General features: G+C 32.6%; 3 protein-coding genes and 2 pseudogenes across 9 annotated transcripts; 2 read left to right on the forward strand and 3 right to left on the reverse strand.

The window, feature by feature from the left end:
• The first annotated feature begins 123 nt into the window (after positions 1 to 123).
• Positions 124 to 3,281, forward strand: LOC114423931 (annotated as a pseudogene).
• Positions 3,282 to 3,398: 117 nt separating this feature from the next.
• On the reverse strand, positions 3,399 to 7,817 carry LOC114422123 (protein FAR1-RELATED SEQUENCE 6-like). Of its 6 annotated transcripts, none has more exons than XM_028388336.1 (4): positions 7,607 to 7,817; positions 4,933 to 7,069; positions 4,542 to 4,614; positions 3,399 to 4,105 (listed from the first exon to the last, which is right to left on the reverse strand). In XM_028388336.1, exon 2 carries the CDS (start codon positions 7,054 to 7,056, stop codon positions 4,990 to 4,992), a length of 2,067 nt encoding a protein of 688 aa, XP_028244137.1. In that variant the 5' UTR covers positions 7,057 to 7,069; positions 7,607 to 7,817; the 3' UTR covers positions 3,399 to 4,105; positions 4,542 to 4,614; positions 4,933 to 4,989. The 6 variants fall into 6 exon arrangements, with proteins under 6 accessions (XP_028244137.1, XP_028244135.1, XP_028244136.1 ...); XM_028388334.1 differs by having other exon boundaries at positions 3,399 to 4,116; XM_028388335.1 differs by having other exon boundaries at positions 4,497 to 4,614.
• A 7,249-nt stretch (positions 7,818 to 15,066) lies between these two features.
• LOC114422732 lies at positions 15,067 to 16,102 on the reverse strand (annotated as a pseudogene).
• Positions 16,103 to 18,727: 2,625 nt separating this feature from the next.
• Positions 18,728 to 19,271, forward strand: LOC114422126. The gene has a single exon (XM_028388341.1). The coding sequence runs from the start codon at positions 18,803 to 18,805 to the stop codon at positions 19,070 to 19,072; it is 270 nt and encodes an 89-aa protein (XP_028244142.1). The 5' UTR covers positions 18,728 to 18,802; the 3' UTR covers positions 19,073 to 19,271.
• A 92-nt stretch (positions 19,272 to 19,363) lies between these two features.
• On the reverse strand, positions 19,364 to 24,077 carry LOC114422125 (sm-like protein LSM8). 2 transcript variants are annotated; one of them, XM_028388339.1, is made up of 6 exons: positions 23,978 to 24,077; positions 22,184 to 22,258; positions 21,931 to 21,971; positions 21,768 to 21,842; positions 19,806 to 19,858; positions 19,364 to 19,699 (listed from the first exon to the last, which is right to left on the reverse strand). In XM_028388339.1, exons 2-6 carry the CDS (start codon positions 22,218 to 22,220, stop codon positions 19,609 to 19,611), a joined length of 297 nt encoding a protein of 98 aa, XP_028244140.1. In that variant the 5' UTR covers positions 22,221 to 22,258; positions 23,978 to 24,077; the 3' UTR covers positions 19,364 to 19,608. The 2 variants fall into 2 exon arrangements, with proteins under 2 accessions (XP_028244140.1, XP_028244141.1); XM_028388340.1 differs by having other exon boundaries at positions 23,943 to 24,062.
• Between the last annotated feature and the right edge of the window lie 543 nt (positions 24,078 to 24,620).

Genomic DNA, 24,620 nt, shown 5'->3' on the forward strand with positions numbered 1-24,620 from the left:
AATAAATATTTTTTCATATGAAAAGATTAATAATTAAATCCAAAATTATATGCTCAAATGATAAAATTATCTATCAATTATGTTATATTTTATTGATAATGATAAGATGAATAATATAAATAAATGAGATTCAAGAGAAGGTGTGTTGAGGAGGTATAACTAAAGTAAAGATTATTTTATTATTGAAAACAAAGACAAATTTTGATAATCATTGTAATTAAGTTTTTTTTTGGGATCTCAAAATATCTTTACAGATTTTAATTATTTAGATGGATTAGGAGACTACTTCACAATTTGAGACTTAGTCATTTAAAGCTAATTTTTCTCCCAAATCGAACATAAGTTTATAAGAGAAAGTGTTACTAGATTGATAACAAATTTTACATTTATTTCTATATATAAGAAGTAAATGTGGATATTTTTTTCCTAAATATAAGAAGACACTTACAAATTAATGATTGATTTTCTTCTATATTTCATTAAAAAAATTATTGTAAAGACTACTAAAAAAATTATATACATGTACACTCTAATAAATTACATTATTCTCATTTAACGTATTTAGATTTTTTTAAAATAATTATCTTCTTAGTTTTTTTCTGAAAAACTTTGAACAAAAAGCAATTACCTTTTTAGAAAGCAATACTGTTTTAAATTTTCTGGCACAATACAATGATATCATTTTAAATTTACCCGACCCGAACGCCGAATCCAACTACAAAAAAATGGATCCAATTGAAGAGTGTATAGCTGTTTAGTAGTATTTGGTTTTGTTTTGCCACCTTTCTTCAGCATCACTCACATCACACTCTTAAGCAAATCCTCTTCCATCTGGAAGCAGCTACCTTCAACAAAGGTGGCTCCTTCTGTGCCCACTAACATCCCATCTTACTTAGGTCTCAGGCTCCTCAAGGCAGCTCTAAATGTGGGTGATTTCAGGCGTGCCCAAAAACTGTATGATAATATTACCCAACCAGACCCCGCCACTTGTTCCACATTAATTTCAGCTTTCACCACCCGTGGACTTCCAAATGAGTCCATAAGACTCTATGCTTTGCTCCGGGCACGAGGGATCGAAACCCACAGCTCGGTGTTTTTGGCCATTGCCAAGGCCTGTGGTGCCTCTGGTGATGCCTTGAGAGTCAAGGAGGTTCATGCCTATGGGAAGTGTAAATACATCGAAGGTGCAAGGCAGGCTTTTGATGATTTAGTTGTGAAAGATGTGGTTTCTTGGATTGCCTAGGCAAGGCCTGACTGTATTTCGCGAAATGGGGTGAAGCCGAATTTGGTGTCTGTGTCTAGCATTTTGCCCGCGTGCTCGGTTTTGAAAGCTTTGAAGTCTGGAAGGGCTATTCATGGAATTGCAGTGAGACATGAGATGATGGAAAATGTGCTTGTTTGCAGTGCACTTGTGAACCTGTATGCAAGATGTTTAAGTGTGAAACAAGCTAGGCTAGTATTTGATTTGATGTCTCATCGAGATGTTGTGTCTTGGAATGGAGTTTTAACAGCATACTTCACAAACATCTCATATGAGAAGGGTCTTGCCTTGTTTTCCCAGATGAAGCTACATGGAATGCTGTTATTGGGGGCTGCATGGAAAATGGGCAAACAGAGAAGGCAGTGGAGATGCTTAGCAAGATGCAAAATATGGGATTTAAACCTAATCAGATCACAATTAGTAGTTTCTTACCAGCTTGCTCTATTTTAGAAAGCTTGAGGATGGGCAAGGAGATACACTGCTATGTCTTTAGGCATTGGTTAATTGGGGACTTAACAACCATGACAACGCTAGTATACATGTATGCTAAATGTGGTGACTTGAATCTTTCAAGGAATGTCTTTGATATGATACTCAGAAAGGATGTTGTTGCTTGGAACACGATGATCATTGCAAATGCAATGCACGGGAATGGAAAAGAAGTGCTTTTGGTCTTTGAGAGCATGCTTCAGTCAGGGATCAAGCCCAATTCAGTCACTTTTACTGGTGTTTTGTCTGGTTGTAGCCACTCAAGGCTAGTAGAAGAAGGACTCCACATATTTAATTCAATGAGTAGGGATCATCAAGTAGAACCTGATGCTAATCACTATGCATGCATGGTTGATGTCTTCAGTCGTGCTGGTCGGCTTGACGAGGCATACGAGTTTATACAGAAAATGCCTATGGAGCCAACTGCCAGTGCTTGGGGAGCACTTCTTGGTGCCTGTAGAGTTTATAAGAATCTGGAGTTGGCAAAAATTTCAGCCAATAAACTCTTTGAAATTGAGCCCAACAACCCTGGAAACTATGTTTTATTATTCAACATCCTTGTCACTGCCAAATTGTGGAGTGAAGCTTAAGAAGCCAGAATATTGATGAAAGGGAGAGGAATTGCAAAAACACGTGGCTGTAGTTGGCTTCAAGTGGGAAATAAAGTTCACACTTTTGTTGTTGGAGACAAAAACAACATGGAGAGTGATAAAATCTATAAATTTTTGGATGAATTGGGTGAGAAAATGAAAATGGCTGGATACAAGCCTGACACTGATTATGTTCAGCAAGATGTTGACCAAGAGGAAAAAGCTGAGAGTCTTTGCAGCCACAGTGAGAAGCTTGCTGTTGCCTTTGGGATACTAAATTTGAATGGATAGTCATCTGTATGGGTTTTCAAGAATCTGAGAATTTGGGGTGACTGTCACAATGCCATTAAGTACATTTCTAAAGTTGTTGGTGTGTCAATCATTGTTAGAGACTCCTTGAGGTTTCATCACTTCAGAAATGGAAATTGTTCTTGCCATGACTTGAGGTGATTATTTGAACCATGTTACTGGCATTAAGTGGTGACAAAAATCCTATCCGAGTGCGTCTTTTCAAAATTTCAGTAAACTTATAAATACAATTGTAAAGTACAATTCATGTGTTTGTTGTGAGATGGGAGACAGTAACTATGACACTGTTTTATGATCTTTAAAAAAAATTGGGTCCACCTGCAGTTTGATCAGTCAATGTACCAATGTCTACAGATTCTTAGCAATAAAACCAAATTTCTCTCAAGAAAATATCTTAATAGGGATGCTTGCACTACGCATTCTAGCTGTTAAAATGATATCAGAGGAGCTTGTTTCTGATTATTCTCCGGAATTTGTGACAAAGATATGCTGATTGCTTCAGTTGTATGAATAGAATAGAATAGAATGAATTTTTTTTCTTCTTTTCAATGATAAACTTCATTGTAATTTACTTTGTATTCCTACTTAAAATATGGCAAGCAAGAAATTCATTTGTATAAGATCAGTGTAAGGCAAAGAATCGTGAGAAAATTTATGAAATTATTTATTTTAAAATACCCCTTCCACTTAGTGCTTAAAATGAAAAATCGAATAAAAATATGGCAACTGCTTACACTTAACGCATTGTCTGTTAGATATAACAAATTAAATATATTCATATGATGGGTTAGGTGAAATATTAGAATCTGCTAATGACTACAAAATATTACACAAAGTGAACGAATGTACAGTATCAATCTCCAGCAAACTGAACTCTGATAAAAAGATACCAATATTCTTCTACAAAGATGCATCTAGGAAGAGACCTAATTGTCCTATCCTATCACTATCAGAGCAAGTCTCATTGGGGCAAAGAGGTCAAGACTAGATTATACCCAGTGCAAACCACACTATAGAACTCTTGTTTTGACCATTTAGTAGCTTCCCGAAATGCTTCCACTTCAGGTGTGAAGGCACAATTTACTTGTTGAAAAAGAGTTTCTGCTGCCAGAATTTCCCCTTGACTGAAAGCCAGCCATCCTACAGCAGCCTCAATTTAGACTAGCACAAGGATTGATGTACCGCAATGATTACTCTCGCCATTGAAAACTGCAAGCTGTTCCTCTACAGTTCTGATAGTTGCAACACTTGCCAGCTTCATAATCTTCATGCAGAGTTGGTGATATTTTCAGAGTGCCTCCAAACCAAAAACCTGTATTCAATCTACTCCATTTCATCCACAAGCATCATACTCATATTTCTCTGATCCTCAGTTACCAAATTGTTGAGAGGCCAATGCTAGCTTCAAAAATAGTTTATTGACATCTTTCCTGCTCCACCTCATATTTAGCCATACCTGCAGGATATCTGTTACAGGCGTATCACTTCTTGGTTACAAAAAATGGCCAGCAAGAGACATGCATACCACACATAACTGGTAGAAAATTCAAGAATTCATTTTGTAGAGAATTATAAACCCAATAAAAAAATCTTTCATAAATTTGTCAAAGTTGAGGCTTGGAGCCAAACAGGACAAACTTAGACACGCATCTCCAATTACAGATTGACTGCATGATTGTCTCTGCTACTTTTATGAAATAATGCAGCAATATATATGGAACTAGAATAAGTGAAATAGGTCATAAGATTTTGTCCTTAACATTTGGCAATTGGCACTAGCATTTAACATTCAGTTATACACATCCAACATCAAACATATTCAAAACATATCATTGAATAAATAGCACCTGAATGAGAAAAAAATTGTAAAAGCAAAATATTTCTCCACTGACGTTGGTTGGTTCTTTCCCCCTAGCACCAGCAGAAGAATGGTCCTCTTCGTCTTTCTTTGATCACGAGTACCAACTACAAGATGAATTGAAACAGAAATATGATGTTGATGGCGTTTCATGAATCTTTCCACTCTTTAAATTGGAACAGGAATCATGGGGGAAAAGGGTATTTACGTTTCAGTTCAACTTATGCCATGGTAACATAAAACGGGGAGCAAGGATTCAGGAATTAAATATGGAATGTTCAACTATTTTCAGGAAACAATTGTCAATCTCATGAAGCACGGTAGCCAATTTTTCATATTGGCTTTGTGCATATTGAAAATGCATGTGATAAAAATAGAGTATGACATACAGGATTACTAACATGCTTAGATTAAAACATTAATACCTGTAGGATCAAGCTCTTCTTTCTTTAAAAATTGCAGCAGTGTCATATCATCAGAAATCATGACATGTTTGATGCAATAGGGAGTGTTTCAGTTATTCCAGTAGAAGTCTTTTTACAACTTAATTCAACTTTTAAGTCATCAATCCATTTCATCACTTTCTTGAAATCAACATCAGTATTTACCCCCATACAAGCAACTTCCTGAAAAGCATTGCACATCTTATCAAGTCGTTCTGCTTCAGGATTAGCAATTAAATCACCATAACTACTTCTGACTAACGTGTGTTTCCGCTTCAAATCTTTCCTCCAATGCGAGAAAACATACTTAGATGGCACTGACTCTGTTTTCCTTATGAGCTTGAGCAAAGAGAGGATATGTCTGCATAAAATACCTTTAAACTCAAACAAATGACATTCACATTGCACTTCAAAATCTTCTTCATTAAATTGTACATTGAAAGTTACATATTTGATTGCTTCTTGAATCTTTTTACTCTCCACAACAGAATATGCTGAAACCAAGCCTTCTTTCTTCTCAAAGGCAGCATTGCAATACATGATACAGGCTACCTCTTCTTGAAACTCTTTGAATTTCCCATTGGTATAAACTTTTTGAAATTGGTACTCAATACCAAAATGGCTTCTACAAGGAATTAAATTATTAAAGGAATTAAAATCTGCTAAGCACTCTTTTTCAACTTTATCTTTCATAGCATTGTCAAACTGCTTAAAAAACTGCTTTAAACTTGTTTTTGAGCAAACATATCCATCAAAAAATGCATGCACACTTTCATTTCTATCTATTGTAGACATTCCAGCCCAAAATGTGTCTTTGACATACACAGGAACCCATCGGTGGCGCTCATTATACAGGCTATTCAACCATTCATTGTCATGAAGGTTATGACTATAAATTAATTTTTTCCAACTCTCATTGAAATCATCTTTACTAAAAGAATCATATACAGCACCATCAAAATCTGTTTTGATTGACTCATACCGAGGATATCCTCTCAACTTTTCAGATACCCTTTTCATTATGTGCGACAAACACCACCGCTGACGAGCTTTTGGGAATACAATCTCAATTGCAGTTTTTATTGCTCTATCTTCCCTTGTGATGATGGCAATTGGCGCATGTCCAGTAGACATGCATGCCAGCCATGTCTGAAATAACCATGTAAAAGTTTCAGCATCTTCATTTGACAACAAAGCAATACCAAGTAATACTGATTGTCCATGGTGATTCACTCCTAGAAAAAGAGCAAGAGGAATGTTGTACTTGTTTGTTAAATATGTGGTGTCAAAAGTTACAACATCTCCAAAATACTCATTTGCAGCCTTACTTCTTGCATCTGCCCAAAAAACATTTCTTAGTCGGCAGTCATCATCCAAGTCCATCACATAATAGAAGCTACTATTTATCTTTTGCATTCGAACAAAATAGCTTTGAATTGCTTCAGCATCTCCACTCTCAAATCTTAGGCTACTAGCTTTCTGAATGAAGATCCTACGATTTTTATCAAAAAATCCTAGGCTTCCATGTTCTCCAGCTTCCACACCTGGAGATTGAATACTTCCATCCCCATTGATCCCAGCCAGATTGCTAAGATCATGTTTCCTTTTTCTTTGAGGCTTAGATTTTTTAGTATATTTAATAAGCCGTGCTTTGCCTGGACACAGCTCATGATTATGATCAAGCGCAACACTTAAAACTCTGATCTTTCCATCCAGACATAAACACGCATTAATTCTTGCCTTACACTGGGTTTTTGTAACAAGATATGGATTCAGAAGATGGCTTCGCTTGTTTTCTGACCTCCTAGAACAAACGCAAGCAAGTGTAAAATATTTCTTCCCATCTTCTTCCATTTTCGAAGTTCTTCTATACACTTCAAAACCCTTATGCTGAGCAAAATTAGTGTAATAATTGAAAATCTCCTGCTCAGAAGGGAAAGTCATCCCAACTTTAGGTTCTTCAACTTCCTCATTAAATTGTACCAACTTTTGGAGACCGTGCTCTGGCGCTTCCCCATTCCCATCCTCCATGCCCTCATTGAGAGACATTTTCTCTATGACATCATTTTGTGACTTACTTGAACTTGAAACACTTTCTCCTTCCATTCCATCAAGGATACTGATGCCAGGAGAAAAGTGCAACAATGTATCAGTAAACAAGTGCAGTAAGTAATAAACAAAGCTAGAAAATTAGTAAGCTAATTTGAGTATCTAACATAAAACATTAATCAATGCTCAACAGTCATCAACCAATTACTTCTTTTCAACCAAAACAGAATCTGTTTACAAAATTAACAGCAGTTTTTTTTTTTTTTTTAAAAAAAAGAAGACTGGCTTAAAATCAGAACACAAACAAGAGTAATCGAACTGGAAAAAAAATAGGTATCAATCAAAATTAGATAGAATGGAAAGCATTAAAAAAAAATTATCATCTAATATACAGGTACCCACCAAACCAAATTATTCAATCCAAATACGCTCTAGATTCGGGGTTTTCCGTTAATGCCCATCAAGCAAAATTACATTTTTCACGCATTTTATGAATAATTATTCATGTGGGGTGTGTTTGAATGAACCCCATTTTCTTTGCCTTGTTAGAAGTTAAGTGTAAAGCATAGATCTTGTGCATGGAAAAGCGTGCAGAATGTGTACTTACCAAAGACAAACCAACCCAGAAGCAGAAAGAAGAAGAACAGATGGACCACTGTAGAAGATGCAATTTCGGTGCGCAGAAGAAAATTCTTCCCAAGAAGAAAGAGAAATTGATGCCTTCGTAGTTCCTTAATGCTTCAAAGTTCAAACCCCAATTTTTCTGATCAGAATATCTCCCCAGTTTTTTTCTTCTTTTTTTCCTGAGAGTTTTCCTAGTGCATATAGTTTTGTTAAATACAATTGAGAGTGCATAGAAACGGTGACGCATGCGGTGTTCCGGGATTTTTAGAAAATATTAAATAATATATATATATATATATATAATAAAAATCATTTAATTTATCAAATATTTCATTTATATATCACTGTATAACTAATAATATATTTATCCATCTTAATTCAAATAGGTAGTTAAAAAAGTTCTTTAATCAAATGTATTTTTCATAGATATAATTTATATGATAATTTTACAAATATATAAAAAATAAAAATAAAAATATGAGGGACATTATAAATTTATGAATAAAAATATATTCAATTTTGACGGGATTGAATCAATTTTTAAATTCAAATCTAAAATTCGATATAATCTAATAAAAATTTATGATTTCTCAATTTTTGATTTATTTGATTATGTTTTTTAGTCCACATTAAGTTTAATCGATTTATCATTGTCCTAGTGACACATTTAATAAAAAAATCTCTAGTTTAATTACAATTTTTATTCCCTTAAAACAACAAAAAATGTATTTGTTGTTCTTTTAAAATAGTTAAAATTAAGATTGTTTTTTAAAGCTTTTTTATCAATTTTTTATTCCTTAAAATTTAAAACATGTTTTTTTTTTATCTATATGTCTAACACCACATCATTAGCAAATTGGTAAGGTGGTTGATGAAGTGACACGTGAATATGATAAAAGCGAACATTTTAGATGAAGTGATTGCCCCCTCCCATCAATTTTATCAAATGCAATGTGGATGCCTCTTTTTCTAAAGATGGCAACACTACCAGATCTCTTTTTCGAAGGAGAAGTATTGGGTGTGTTCAGAGCTCTCAATTTTGGATGACAGATCTTTGTCTTTCTCATGTCATTCTGGGGGTTGATTGCAAATTTTATAGAGATATAGAGATATCATTTCTAAATATAATGACATACTTGTGCAAAATCAAAATTAGAGTGGAATTTGTAAAGAAGCAAGCTAATTATGTTGCACATTTGCTTGCAAAGAGGACAATAGATCATGCTAGACTCAAAGTTTATCATTATATTCTTTCATGTATTTATCTAACTATTATGAATGAAATACCTTAATTTTGTTGCTCTAGAAAAAAGATGATCTGACTGCCATGTAGCAAGTAAACTTATTTCGTTCATAAGAAAAGTTTAATTTCAATTCCTATAAATTTAAAAGTTTGATTTTAATCCTTCAAAAATTTAAATTTTGATTTTAGTGTTCACAAAATTTATGATTGGGTTGAATTTGATATCACATATAAGACCTTAACAAAATTTTAGGTTACAAGAGAAAAAATTGTCACAACCCATCCATGCATGAGTATTATGTTATTTTTGTTTAATATTATATTAAAAATGAATGAAAATATAATATTTCATGAGGATTAAAAATTAAACTTTTGAATTTTATGAGAACTGAAATCAAATTTTAAAAATTTATAAGGGCTAAAATTAAATTTTAAATTTAAAGAGACTAAAATTAAACTTTTAATTTTTTTAGGGACAAAATAAATTCACTTCATCCAGAATATCCATGTGTGTCATGTTGGTGTGTCACTCTATTTCACATCAACAATTTGTTAATGACTTTAGATATTTGGACCAAAATCAACATGTTTTGAATTTTGAGGGACCAAAAATGAAAAAAAAAATAGAGACAAAAATCAAACTTTAACAAGGAATTAAAAACATATTTTTCTGCCAATTTGTTGTTTTCTCGAAAATTTTGTTCCCAACTTTTTATTTTCACACAATTTTGCCCCCTACTTTTTTATAATATCACGAATTTGACTCTTGTTAATTGTCTTTCAATTTCATTAAGTGGTCATAGACATGACTGTATTGATTGTTAACATGACAATGCATCTGACATTGACACGGATAGATGACATAGCAATGTCATGTTACTAACATGATGACATGACATTAGGGGCAAAATTCATATTATTTTAAAAACGAAAGACAAAATGTGTGGAAAAAAGTTGGACTAAATAGTTTTAGAAAGTAATGAGTTTGGAGTAAAAAAATCAATTAATTCAAAATGATAATTTATTTGGTATTTTGTTGTCTATGAACCTCTTTGGACCATTCTAACTTACAAACACTACCTTATTACATATCAAACCTTGTCATTGTCAATTGCAAACCAACATTTGACTCCTATCTCCCAAATTCATGAATGCAAGTCTCATTACATAATAAATAACTTTACATTTTAGCACATATTATTATCGGATGCTAGAGAAAATATTTGGAAACGAGAATGAGGGTGATAATCTAGATAACATGACGATGTCTAAGGTGGAGCACCTAAACAAGTCTTGCATGGTGAGAGACAGATTTGAGTCATCAGATTTGTTTATTATTAAATTCATTGATGTTTTTTTAATCTTTTTTACTTTTTTCTTGTGCTGGATTGTAATTTTTGTTTTCCTAGTTTTTTAAATCCATGATTTTAGTCCCAATGATTTTCAATTATAGTATTTGGTCCCCCTAGTTTTATAAATTTACGATTTTTGTCCCCCCTGATGGATTATTAATTAATAATTGTGATTATTAGAGATATTAAATTATAAATTAAATAAAAATTACCAATCATGAAAAAACTTTGATAAAAAACTATTAATCTTAATATGGTGTTACTATTGGTGAAGTCGCCTACGACAGTCGAGGTAGAAGAGGTATTTGCGGAGAAGACAATGATAGTGTTGTGAAAAATTAATTTTTATTTAATTTTTTAATATTTAATAGCTTTGATTAATTTTTAATTAACTTAATAACTTAATGCCTTTCAAAAAAAAAGTTAATAACTCAATTAATCATAATTATTTGTTAATAATCTATCAACGGAACCAAATGTTACAATTAAAATCCAAGAGAACCAAAATCATGGATTTGAGAAACTAGGAGACCAAAATTACAATTTAATCATTTTCTTATTATCCCCATCTTTTTTATGATTTACCCTCCTTTCTCTTTTAGTCTCAATCTCTCTCCACTCAATTCTTCTATTGTTGATTCCACATTCACCAACAATGTCACATGAAAGGCATCCATTAGCAACCCATGTGCATCATCACCTTCACCAAACCATCACTTTAAAATTTCTTCAAATCAAATCCCTAACTTTTACAATCACTACCACTCATTTCTTCTCCAATTGAATCCTTTAACTGAAGAGTGGGTACACACAAACAACTAACCATGCAGAGAAATTGCATCCCATTGATTTCTACAAAGTAGAAAGGACGTGTGACATCTGATGATCAAGGTAGTCTTCAATGATGACCTCCCATTGTCGCTGTAGCAATATCACGTACCATTGTCAGTGGTGATCCACGATGAGAGTAATGACAATGACCCTGAGGTGAACGTGAACATGCTCTCTCATTGGCCTTCATTGTGAGATGGACGTGTTCTTTAACACCCAAAATTCCAACAAACACTTTTAGAACTAGATATACGCAAAGATGCAAAAGAAATGTTTTGATTGTCTTCCCACCAAGTCCGTGATATATGGCACAACCTATTAAAGGAGTTCGAGAAGGCAAAGCATTGAAATGACACTTACATCAAAAAAATAATACGTCATTGGTGGTTTCTCACTGACATACACTACCACATCAATAATACGTACCAAAAGACAAAGGTGCGGGATGAGAGTCGTGGAACATGTTCAAGAACCAGTGGATAAGATGTTGAATTGTTCTCAACATAGAGAACCCTAGGGGTGTTCATTGACCAATCAATTTGATGAATCTAACAATCTGAACTGAACTAATTAGATTGGTTTTTGTTTGGGTTGGACCCTAACCGAACCAATTGAAATTTGACATTGATTGAGTTCACACTTTCCACACCTAAACCATCTTGAACCAAACCAACTATATATTTTTGTTTTATTTTTTAAATGCTTAACTTACTTTCTATTGTCTTTCGTTTTGAATCCTTTTGTGTTTCACTTTAGTTTGCCTTCAAAATCACGGTTTGTGTTAGATAATTTTGTTTATCTCCTTTTTATTGTTGTATATTAATGGAGTATTGTGATTTAATCAATTAATTATATGTTATTATTTTATAATTTATGTTATGATTTAGTTGACATAAGTCAATTACACTTTAAAATGTTGCTTACATTATTTTATGATGATATTATTTATTAAATTTTGAGACAAAACCATGTTGTTTAAAAAAACATTTTTTTTAAAATTTTTTAGGTTGGATATCCCGTGATTCAAACCGAACTAACCCGTTCATCATTAGGTTGGTTTTGTTTGGGTTAGGTAAAAAAAAATACTAAAACTTGAACCAAACCGAATTGTGAACATTCGTAAAGAACCCTAAAAAGATGTTTCACTTGCTTGAGGGTAAAATTGGAAAAGAAAAAAAGAAAAAGAAATTGTGGCCTAGAAAATAATGTGTGTGTGTGTACTTTATAACTAGAGGATTTTTTTCTTTAAAAAATCTCTTTAGTGGAGGGATACAAAAAAGATAGGCTACGAAGTTCTATGACAAGAAAACTAGTTGATCAATGAAGGGAGAGAAAAAAAACAAAATTTAACAATCTAGTATAACATAATTATAATAAATATAATTAATTATGCTTAATGAAATATATTTTCAAATTGGAAGAATATTATTGTGTTGGGAATAGCAAATCGCAAACATCCACGAGAAAAAAATTCCAATCAAAGGATTCAAGTGAAAGTGCATAACATTATGTTTAAAAACTACCTTTGAAGTACGGAAACCTTGTAGTTGAGTAACAACAATCAAACTTTTATAAAGTCCACACAAACAAAATCTTGAAATGTCTCACGTTCAAGAGAGAAAAGTTAGTTGTATAGTTTTAGTTGTGAAGGAGGAAGCATCGCAACAACAATGACTTTTCACTCACAATTTGAGTGCAGAATGTGGCTAAAGTATAAAAGAATGTCTTTTGGAGCTTTAGGCACCGCCTTTTATAGAAGAACTTAGCCATTTTATCATAACAATGTTGGACTTTTTGCAATAAGTGATTGGCCCATGAGAACATACTAGTTCCTTGTCATTTTAACTTTTCTTTTCACATGTACTTACATAATGAGTCTAAACCCAAAATAAATATTATAGTCATACTTAATATTTATTTTCTCTTATAATTTGCATTATGCATATGACGTTATAGGTTCTCATAACATGGGTAACAATATTAAATCTTACTTAATATTACATTTTGTTATTATCATAAGGTTCAAATTAAAAGGATGATTTAATCCTTTTTATAAGGTCCAATCTAAAATGTCTCCTACATTAACTATTTTCTCACACCAATATCCTTCATTAAAAGGGAGAGAGAAACATAACCCATTAATGTTTGTTAGTTTTGTTCACATGGATAGTTTTAGAAGAAAAATATAATATTAATTTAGGACAAATTTAATACTCTCAACTAAATTAACCAAATTCTTTAATCCTAATGAATTAATTAATTATACCTTATAATAAGAACTAGAGGTTGTACTATAAATAGTGAGTTATATCTAACATGACATTGCTTATTTATTTGTTGTTAATTGAGCATACATAACAATAAACATGTTAATATTCCATATTGATTCATTTTAGCACGACCATGCATTCCACTTTTTACTCTATCGAGAAGACTCACATATTTCACTCCTCTTATAAAGAAACAAATTTTATCTTGATCGCTCACATCTTTGCCCACGATATATTGTATTTCCAATTACAAACTTTAATGAATATAAAATTATTTCACATGGTGGAAGACACCTAACCCAATCAATGGAAGAAATTAACTATCCATAACCATGGGAGAAGATGCTCCAACGGAACAAGGAGGAGCTCCTCTCCTCAATAGAACCGTCCAATTGGTGCTCTAGTCCAAAATTATTACAATTTTTAGTGACTTTTCGCTCAGCCACTACAGGTGATTTAGTGAAATTACAAAAGTTCAAAGCACAAAAACTAGATCTGGCTTAGCCTTCTGAGGTTGCTTAGGCCAATTTCCACTCTGGTGTTTGCGCTCACAATTTCGCTACAGCCACTGGTTCTAGCTTAGTTGGCTGACAAATTTTGCTTCTTCATCAAAAATGTTGTTCAAGGCAACCATTTAAGGCTTCAAAACTTCATAATTGAGCTCCACAATGTGATTGTCATCTCCAATCTCCCTTTCTACAAAATATGTAGGCAAAATGATAAGATGTAACCAAGAAACTAAACAACTAAACCAAAAATTAACTACTTACGAATTTAAAACAAATTGAGTTAAACATCATTCAAAATAAGGATAAAAGAAAGATAATAGCCTTAAAAAAAAACTCAATTAATAAGTAATTAAAAGCAATTATCATTATATTAACAGAATCATCATACATCTAGCGTAGCTTTACATCGTTGGGTTAATGCACTGCATTTGCTTCTCTGAAATTGACTGTGACATTCTTTTAGATAAAGCTACTAATTCAGTTGGGCCAGGGGATATGATTGTCCAAGACTACATGTAGAAATGAAGTTGTACCAAAAACTTTCTCCGTAGAGAACGTAGTGAGGTTATAACTTAAATCTCAAGGCCACCATCTGCACAAGCCATGACAAGCCAAATTAGTTGTCTAAATATCAATACATCGGTCATCAGATGAACTTTGCAATAAAAATGTGAAATAGAAAATTAAATACACGCACACATATATATATGCTACTTGCATGTTTCAACTAACATGATCAAACTGAAATGTTGTATGTGTAAGAAAGTGACAATTGAAAAGAGAATAAGTGATTCATAAATAGAGTGTTCAGGGGAAATTCTTGTTAGTGTATGTATGCACTATGCAGTATACAGTATATAATGATATCTACCACCAATGAAATGCTTTGACCTTCATTACTCAATAGTTCAATGTGATTGCTCAATACTTCAATGTGAAGTGGTAGATTTTTCTTTTAGTTAGTGAACTCTTGTTAGTGTGTGTATACACTATACACCAGATACATGATATGCTTTAACCTTCAGTACTCAATAGTTCCATGTGAAGTGGTATATTAGCACCTTGCAAACAGCAGAGTAATGTTGCAGAAAAATGCGAAACAGTCCATGAGGAAACTGAAATTCAAAATTATGCTATTGAATATAAACATCAATAGCTTACCACCTATATAGATACTAAAATGCATTTGGTGAATTGATCCTTTATTTATAAACACAAACCATAACATTGTCACAAATTCATCTAAACAGTTCTTGCAACTATAAGAATTATAACATTTCCTTGGAGATAAAACAATTATACGAATTCCAATCACACAATACAATAAATGACTGAGGAAGAATGTTTCGGGGTTACAAAATTGACTTGGTGGTGAAGGGAGAAGGCATGAGAAAGAGGTCATGGGTTCAAATCCTCCCGCCAACAAAAAATTAACAAACTAACAATTAACATTTACTGAGAAAAAAAATGACTGAGGAGGATCTTTCCTCTCTAGTTATTACAATCTGGATGCTTTCCTCTAACCATTTTGGTTTAGGGGCAAAATGTGATGGAATCGTTCGCTCCACCAGAGCAAGTAAAAGTGCTAGTCCTATCATCATAGGCATAGCTATAAGCCTGAGGGCACATATTCTTAAAAATAATTGAATAAGGGGTTGGTGGGCATTTATCAGCTGAAGCAAAGGGTCCAGTGCAACAATACTCAGGTTGGTTCAATGTCAAACATGCACTCTTGCAAGCAATGACACTTCCATCTGATCCTTTGACAGAAAAACTTGGAGGATAAACTTTGTTCACATCACTAGGGCTGCTTGTTGTGTTGCAACCCCTCAAGCCTCCTTGGGGGGTCACTAACACTGGCAGATTGAAGCCATCAACAAGGCTAACAACATAGAAATCTTGTCCTTTATTTGAGGCCAAAGTGAATTCCACTAGAGAAACTGGAGGGTTCCACCAGCTTGCATGGCACTTGACCTGATCCACAGTCACCAGTGGCACAAGTGAATTTCCCATGTGTGTCTGTTGAGCATTGAGACCTTGCCCAGAATCTGCCAGACCATGGAGCTGTGACATCAATTGTGGATGAGGCTTTAGAGGTTAGTTCAAAGCCTGTTGAAGGTAACTGTGAGGTGCCACCTCCTGTGAGAGTTGCTGGCCATATTGTGAATGCACAATTGTTTGTGACTGTGAATGTTGCTGAATAAGCACCTGCATACATGGAAATGTGTTAGGAATTCAAAATGTAAATTTCTCTAAGGAGATATATAACACATAACAAATGTAGAACATGGTTTGAAATTAGAACTTGCCATAGAGAAGTGTGGATAAGGTGAGAACAAAAAATGAACTAAATTCCATTGGTTAATAATGCTTTTGATTTTGCTACTTGGAATACTTTGTATCATGCTGAGTTATAATTTTTTCTCAATATATATAATGAATAGGCTAATGTATCATGATTGTTTCAATCATTTCCTTTGTCTTGTACAATAGTTTGTTTTGATTAGTTTCAATAATAAAATAGATAGTTTTTTTTATAGAAATAATCTTCCTTATTTGTTCTTTCTTACAAGAATTTTTCATAAAAAACAATCTTTCTCGAAACACTATCAAACATATTAAATGTAGTATTTTTTATTCACTACATATATTATCCTTCCAAAATAATCCAATTCAAATACTATCAAACACTAAATGTAAATACTTCTCCTAACTAAAATTTAAACCTTTATTTGTCATAAATCATATAATAAAAAATAACCATCAGTATTTGATGTTATTTATTTTACTTTTTTTTATATTTTATATTTTAATTCTATATAATAGTATATATCTCTACTATTAAATTAACAACTAATTTAGAGATAAAAAGTCTAATTCAATTTGTTGAAGATGTTTAAATTATTATAAATTCTCTTATTTGTCTTTATTTTTTATTCTTATGGATAAAAACATAACTAATTTAGAGCATCATTAAACTAATTTTAAGTAGCACTCCGCGAGTGACTAATCAATCAACCTATCGATAGGAGTAGGACCATTTCGTTAACCATTTCAATCTTCTTCCATTTATTTAATGTTTCTTTTGCTTTCAAGAAATTTGATGGATTCATTCTGAAGTAACGAGTATAATAAACCCCATCCAGCCATCCTATATTCCTCATGCCTCTATCATTCACAAGATATTCAATATAAAAACTGTATCTTGGTCCATTAGGTCAATTAATTGCTAAATATTAAAAGATTATCATTCTATTTCTTTTGGTCTTTGGTTTTATCATGTAATCTTATAAAACACTTAATGGACCCTTGTCTTGTCACTCTTGTGCAACGTTCTTCTTGACTCAAGTGTGAACTCACTTTAAAGGGTTCAAGTTCAAATCAAATCTCAGTGCAACAAAATAGCCTCCCGGTTTGATGAAGACAAAAAAGGCTTGCATCTAAAATTAATTAATCTAGGGATTTTTTTTAACAAAAAATCTGATAAAAAAATGCAATTTATACATTTTAGCTCGAATAATACGGAAGTATGAATAAAAATTTGGACATATCATATATATGCATGAATCCTGGTTCAGTTAACCACAGAGCTAGAAAATTATTTATATGCATCAGAGGAAAAAAAAAAGGAGTTATTGAAAATATAAGTGACCAGATAAGGCTTGAACCTTGAGCTCGATTGACGCAGATTAGTATTAGATTCTTCCGATTGGTTTTTAATTAATACGGAACTATATTTTCCTATAAGATCATTCATACTTTATCCATAAAGACAAAGTAGTGTGTTATGAAACAGATAAAGGTTAAGTACTTTCATGGGCATATTCAATCAAGAAAAAATTAGAAACACCTGTCATGGGTGCAATGCCTTATTTATGTATCATGGGCCATTCATTTTGGAGATCTACATCGATGTATGAGAATATATATTATTTATAGCATAGTTGAGTGGTTTTTATTTTTTGTGATTTTAAAAAGCATATATTAAATTAATTTTCATGTATATTAATATGATATTAAAAATCATTTTAAATTAATCTAAAATTTTACATCTATAATTTATGTGATATAAATTTTTAATTTAATATTAAATTTTGAAAATAAAAATATCTAAAAAATATTAAATGACGTAATATATAAGTTTTGAAAAATTTAGGGACACGACGTCCACTCATAACTGTCAAAAAACACCCCTATATTATAAATAAATTATAAAAACTGAAACAAGAAAAAAAATTAAAATAAAACAAAAGCAAGCATATATTACATAGATTAAAAAATAATTTAAGCTAATAGCATATTAAATAAAGCCTAAAGTAAGACTAAGGGTGTATTCGTTTCAGCATTTAAATATTTATTGTCGGAAATGTGAGCTTAAAATAGTGCTATAGTTTTATTTTATGATGAGAAGTGGTAAAATTACATTCTTAGAAAAATATAAAATACTTTATAATTCAATTATCATTTATATTTATATTTATATTTTTTATTTTAATAATTTTGAATTTAGAAAACAATACTTTTAAGAACATTGAAATCTTCTGTTTATAAAATTCCTATATGTAATTCTTCTGAATGCAATCCTACACCTTTAACATGACCAAAAGTTATTTTAACAATCAATAATGTTAAATATAATATATTATTATATTAAATGTTTAAAAGTAGAATTTTACCGCTCTTAATTATCTTAGATACATTATTAGAAAAAGAAAAATATCAAACATCTCACGTTTCCTAGCTCTAGAACAAACTTAAATTGATTTCTAGACCTTTGCTTATACACACTTGTCATCACTTACGACGTCCTAAACCTTTGCTTATACACACTTGTCACTTAACCATGCAAAGAGCCAGCCACGCATCACAACACCCTTTGGGCCATAAATCCATCTGTTTTTCACCACCCTATTCAAATCTTCACTCACTACCACCAAAGACTGAGAAGAGGGGTTGAATTAACTGCTTGCAAGCATGGCGAAGAGCAAGGAAGACATAACCTATGCAACATCACAAGCAAGGCTTTCAGAAGATGAAGCAGTGAGAGTGGCCTACGAGCATGGCTCACCCCTTGAAGGAGGAAAGATTGCTGACTCTCAACCAGTTGACTTGTTTTCAAGTGCACACAATATGCCAAAGAGTGGCCAAACAACAATGGATTCAAACACTAGTGATCAATCTCAGATGCAACGTGATACACAAGAAGGGGGTTCTAAAGAATTCACCACTGGAGCTCCTGGATAGCCCCAAAAGGGGCTCCTCCAGCAATGGGTCATAAATTTTGAAGGCAATAATATAGACAACCTTATAAAATATGTTTACTTTTGTGTGTTTTGTTCTGCCCTTTGTTTCTTTTTTATGGCATATCATCAATCATGTATGGGGATGACTCCCTAAGTTTTTCTTCGTCTAATAAAGTTGAATATTTTTTGTAAGGGGTTGAAACTAGATGTTTTCATCTCACATCCTGACCGATGTGATTGAAAAACTTCTTATATAAGATGCATTCGTGTAGCCACCATATAAGTCTCCCACTGAAAGAAATATCTATATGTAAAACAATGGCCAAATAGAAGATAGTTTTTTCACATCAAATAGTCTCAGAATTTGTTTGTTTGACAAGACTTACATGCTAACAGAATCAGAATATTAGAAATATTATGCTGTCTGCATATTCTTATAGAGTTTCACAACGTACTCTAGTATACAATGCCGCAAATCTAAGACTGTTTCCACCAAGTAGGCATACATTCATTAAATCCGGCACATAGTATTTCACTTCAATGGATAACAGGTTTCAAAGGATGAGCTCTGAGTTTTGACAAATCCAGACTAGAATCTAGTTCTTCATCCAGTTCACCAACAACACTTCTGCAATGACCAAAGGGAAACCATACATGTTTTAGTGTATATAAATAGTGTCACGATATGAAATATATATGATACACAAATTGAAAAATGGAGTAAGGGGGCATACATATTGTCACCCCTGATGATGTACAAACCAAGAACAAGTTGTTGCACACCTTCCTGTAGTTAGAAACAAGAATGATGATGACATCAGACAGAAAAAAATTGTGCAAGGCTTAAACTGTGACTTTAAAGAAAAAAAATCTGCAGCTAATATAAAAATTCAAATGAATCAAAGATTCAAAGCCACAGTTATGATAGGGAGAGATGGTAGAGCGAATTTAAGAAAGAATTGACAATTCCTAGTATAGCGATCTGTTCAAAGCAAGAAAGTTGACTCTTCCAAAGGAAGTAAACCCATCTTTCCTGTTCGATGTTTTAATGGCACTGATCACCACTTTTTCATTGTAATTTTTTAATTTTTTCTCAAAAAGCACAGATGAAGATTATCCTTCACCCCAGTCCCTACCCATTCTCCAACATGTTCCGTCATTACACAATGAGGCGTCAGGAGACAACCAAGCAATAGACTTTGTTACCCCAAAATCAAAAGGCTTTAGTGCATCCTACTCATTGTTAATCTAACAGTCCCTCTTCCACTTCATTTTTCTTCACATTTGTTGCACTATAATTCCCTTAAACACAAAGTCACTTGCACTCAGGGATCCAATTATAATACAAAATAGAGAAGAGCACAATACAGAATAAAAAACAATGCTACAACCATTGCTGAAGCTGAGGCAAATATTGCACAGAAAATTTTCAAGATAGAAGTAGCAATAATAATGGACAAATATTTATCAAATGAACAAAAAAAACTCAGTGAAAACATTGATTTAATGCAAAAGACAGTAAAAAATTTTAAATCAAATGGATGGAAGTTTACAACTTCTAATGCCTGAAAAAGTGGGTTAATTTTTGGGAGTTGGAATTATAGAGCCAAAGGGTTTTCACTTAAGTATTAGTAAGAGTAAGAGTGAGGATATACATTTCAACTTAGAAAGAAATAAAAGAAAGTGACTTCGAGGTAAAATTTGGAATGTCATACCACAAATTTCTAAGTATTTGAGATCAACATCACAAAATCATGGAAAAATTAATGATGTTATATGCAAGATACAAGTTGGGTTGTTAAAAAGGAGAAAGACATAGGCCAATTTATGATTGCAAATTACCTACTAAGTTCAAAAGAAAGTTTTATCATATTGCTATACGATCACTATACTCTAGAGTAGCAAATGATGGGTTTTAAAGGGACAATAAGAGGGGGGAAAAAAAGGGAGTAACCCTAGCAAAAATGAGTGTTATAATGGATTATATATGAAGGATATTGGTATGGCACTTATTGAGGAAAAGATGACAGTTAAGGACTTAAGGTAGTTTGGGCAAGAAAAAATAAGACAACTAGAGGCATTGATGAAGTATATTGCATGAATTTTAGCCCTGTGAAACAGGGTAGAGGGAGACTAAGAAAGACAATTGAGCAAATTACTAAAAGGGGTCATATGATGAATAGTATGCTTGAGAATTTGGTTTTTAAGCAAACTCAATGGCATAATATAATCCATGTAACTGACTCTCGTAAGAAGATAAGGCTGTTGTTGTTGTTGGGATTACAAACCAGCTTCGCAACAAATGGTCTTTCTTAATCATAGACAAATGCCTCTTGGTTTCAGATATATCTAACATCTACCATAGTAGACATGGATCTTGCACCCATCGCCTTATGCAGAATCTAATGCTGCATGGTAACCTTGCATGTCATCTAATAGAGAGAGAACAAGTGGCAAGAGGTATAAGTTTTATGTGTTTTATATTTAATATTTTAAAGAACATTATAATGAAAACTGACAATCTTAGCCGTGAAAACATTGAATGATAAAGATGTGAGCTAACTTTACCCTCAAAAGTGAGAATGTTCATTTTAGGGGGCCAAGTCTCAAAGCTAAATATAAATATTAAGTTCATTTAAGTTATGAGTCATGAATCTTCGAAGGAATTTTTCTGCAACTGCATAACTTCATCATACCTTTGTAGAATAAACCCGTTCATGGGACTCATCAAGAATAATATTTGTTGCCTGGTCAAAACCTTTCAGGACTCCCTGAACAAAAAAGCATTGTAATTAGAAGTTAGAGCAATGACACTTATTAACACACAAACAGTAATTTTGTTCATATACTAAAGCTTACCACTATATTTCGTCCATCATTTGTAATGACTGAAATTGTCTCTGTCAACAACCAAAAGATTCAGTAAAATATAGCAACTGCTAGCATGGTTTAAGGCATATCTAACGGAAACACATTTTGATGAAGAAATAGTTGCTAATGCTTCATTAACTTAAATAGTTGTTTTTAATACTTAATAAGCACAAAAAATAATATGGCAATGCATAGAATTCCAAACATCAAAGCAAAACATAAATATATAAAGGTGTCTTACGATCTACTAGAGATTCAAGTCCAGGCCCAGCTGACATCTTGTGTTTTTAGATAGATAACACACTTATCCTTGCACCTGTATTAGTTTCAGGGTCAAAACATCAATTAAACAAATTTAAGTATACACATTTAGAACCAGCTAAAATCTGGTAGAGCAAAATTATGATGCCACAACTCACAAATCAATCATGTCTACGTTAGTTATTTTGAAACACTAGTGTTGACTAAATGAGCCATGAAGGGGTGATGCATAATTAAGTGAAAGACAATTTATTCAATCTCTATAGAGTTTTGTTATCTCAAGTGTAGTTGAGGCAGGGCTCCACACGGCAACTTGGTCCTCTGACACAGTTCACTTTGATGTGACCATGTGTCCATAGGTAACAAACAAGCTATATTGAATGCATGGATATCAGTAGAGACAACAAATATAGTTAAAAAGATATTTGTTGTTTGAATAAAGAGAAAGCAGAGAGAGAAATAAAGAAACAAAACTTAAAAAAAAACATTTTTTTTCTTTATTTTTAACAGAAAAAACCTTCTCTCCCTCATTTTTTTTACTCTTTCTCCAGATAAGGGCTTAAGAGTTTAGACCACGTAAGCTTTACAACCAATTCGTTAAGTACAAATTATTATAAGGGCTTAGGCCTTTTTTCTACTCTCAAAACTTGTGGCCATAAAATAGTATAATTATTGGAAGTTGGCTCTCCCAATAACACAAGGCAGCAAATCACACTTTACACACAACCAACCAAATTTGAACATCTCGTTTGCATTTCCAAAATGGGACAATCTATTCTAAATTCAGATTCCAAGCCTCAGGTTGCACTGGTGCAAGCTCAAAAATGATATGCCTAAGGCACTGCTCACTAATAAAAAAAAAAATAAGAGCAAGATAATTTTGTTTACAAATTTTCTTAATTTTATCTGCCCATTTTAAGCTCAACCAAGTAAACGTACATTTGACATCTTTTATTTGCCTATTTTATACTTGTCACACAAAGGAACAAGAGCTCCCCTACGGCTCAATAACCTCGAACACACAAAACATCTTTCATTTTAATTCTCTAATCACTTTCAATATTTCTTCTTGTGTTATTCTGCACTTCCCAACTCTGATCTCTTTAACTCCCACCCAGTCCGTGTGTACTCTAATTTAGACTTCAATCTCCCATATGCAAAGTATGGGAAGAAAAGCTACACCCCAGAAAACCTAAACTTTGAAGTTCAATTCTTGAAAGTTAAAAACTGAAAATGAAGGTTGAATAAAAAGCAAACAGGTAAGGTAACTTGAGTCAAAGAGGAGAAAAAAAAAATTATTAGCAGATGGAGGTTGTGTAGCCAACAAGAAATTGTCATTGTTAAATGTCAATTTCAAACTTTCCACAGCAAATATTTGCTTCTCAGTTCTCACACACAGCAGCATTGTTCCCACAAGTCCACCACATAGGTGGCTGTCCAGTTTTAAACACACAAACTTTGGTTTTGGAAACCCAACCCAACTATTTTCCTCAGAAGCATTTTTACAAACACGTTATAGGCTTAATTATACTTGGTATGTTTTTCATCTTCCAAATCTTTGCATGCACTGTGCTTCTGCAATTTTCAATTTTAATCCACGATAGAATACTCTAACTATGAAAACAACTAGAAAAAAAAAATCAGGCTAGCGCTCACACAAAATCTACAAAGTGCATTAAATTAGGGGAAAACAAACACAAAACAGAGAAGACAAAACAATTGGAAAAGAAGAGCAATACTTGAAATTCGATACGACAATGAGATAGGAGATTACAGAGAAATGATTGGGAGTAAAGAAGAAGACCAAATCCGCTTGCACTTTGCAGCAGCGTCGCACTTCTCAGTCGCAGACTCATTTCGAACAAAGCCACGAACATTTGGGCTTAAAGAAACGTTTTTTTTTTCTTTTTGAAATTACGAATATGCCATTTGGGGAAAACAAAAAAAAATAAAAAGTAAAAACAAACATTCAGAAAATGAAAAAAAAAATGATCTCTCAAACGCAAAGGGTGGCGCTCAGATTGAATGTTTATTTTTTATTTTTATTTTTTGAAAATAATTCATGTTCAATTTTCTAACATTTAAAAACATGTATCAATAAGAAAATATTTTAAGGTATTTTTGTGTTTTTATTTTTTCAAGAAAAGATTGAAAATATTAATTTATTATTTTAAATTTTGGACCTATTTTTTAAATATTTCAGAGAAAATATTTTTTAATTTTGTAACATTTTTATTTTCTGTTTTCTTTAAAAATGAAAATAAAAAACATTCAACCCCAAGCATCACCTTGCATCCCCTATCCGGTTCCATTATTTTCATTTTCGTGGAAGAGAAAAAAAAGGGTTAAATTAACTTTTGGTCATCTAATTTATATTTTTAGATTTAATTTGATTGTTTAACTTGATTCTTTAATTT

This window comes from Glycine soja, chromosome 8, assembly GCF_004193775.1.
Source record: "Glycine soja cultivar W05 chromosome 8, ASM419377v2, whole genome shotgun sequence".
In the NCBI taxonomy this organism is placed as follows: domain Eukaryota; kingdom Viridiplantae; phylum Streptophyta; class Magnoliopsida; order Fabales; family Fabaceae; genus Glycine; species Glycine soja.

What these genes read in the sequence shown, in the direction of transcription:
- LOC114422123 (XM_028388338.1), bottom strand. Translation starts at nt 7,056, where the DNA reads ATGGAAGGAGAAAGTGTTTCAAGTTCAAGTAAGTCACAAAATGATGTC.
- LOC114422126 (XM_028388341.1), top strand. Translation starts at nt 18,803, where the DNA reads ATGGCGAAGAGCAAGGAAGACATAACCTATGCAACATCACAAGCAAGG.
- LOC114422125 (XM_028388339.1), bottom strand. Translation starts at nt 22,220, where the DNA reads ATGTCAGCTGGGCCTGGACTTGAATCTCTAGTAGATC. An exon ending in ACTTGAATCTCTAGTAGATC is followed by an intron (nt 21,972 to 22,183) that starts GTAAGACACCTT and finishes GGTTGTTGACAG; the next exon opens with AGACAATTTCAGTCATTACA. An exon ending in ATCATCAGGGGTGACAATAT is followed by an intron (nt 19,700 to 19,805) that starts GTATGCCCCCTT and finishes TGGTCATTGCAG; the next exon opens with AAGTGTTGTTGGTGAACTGG.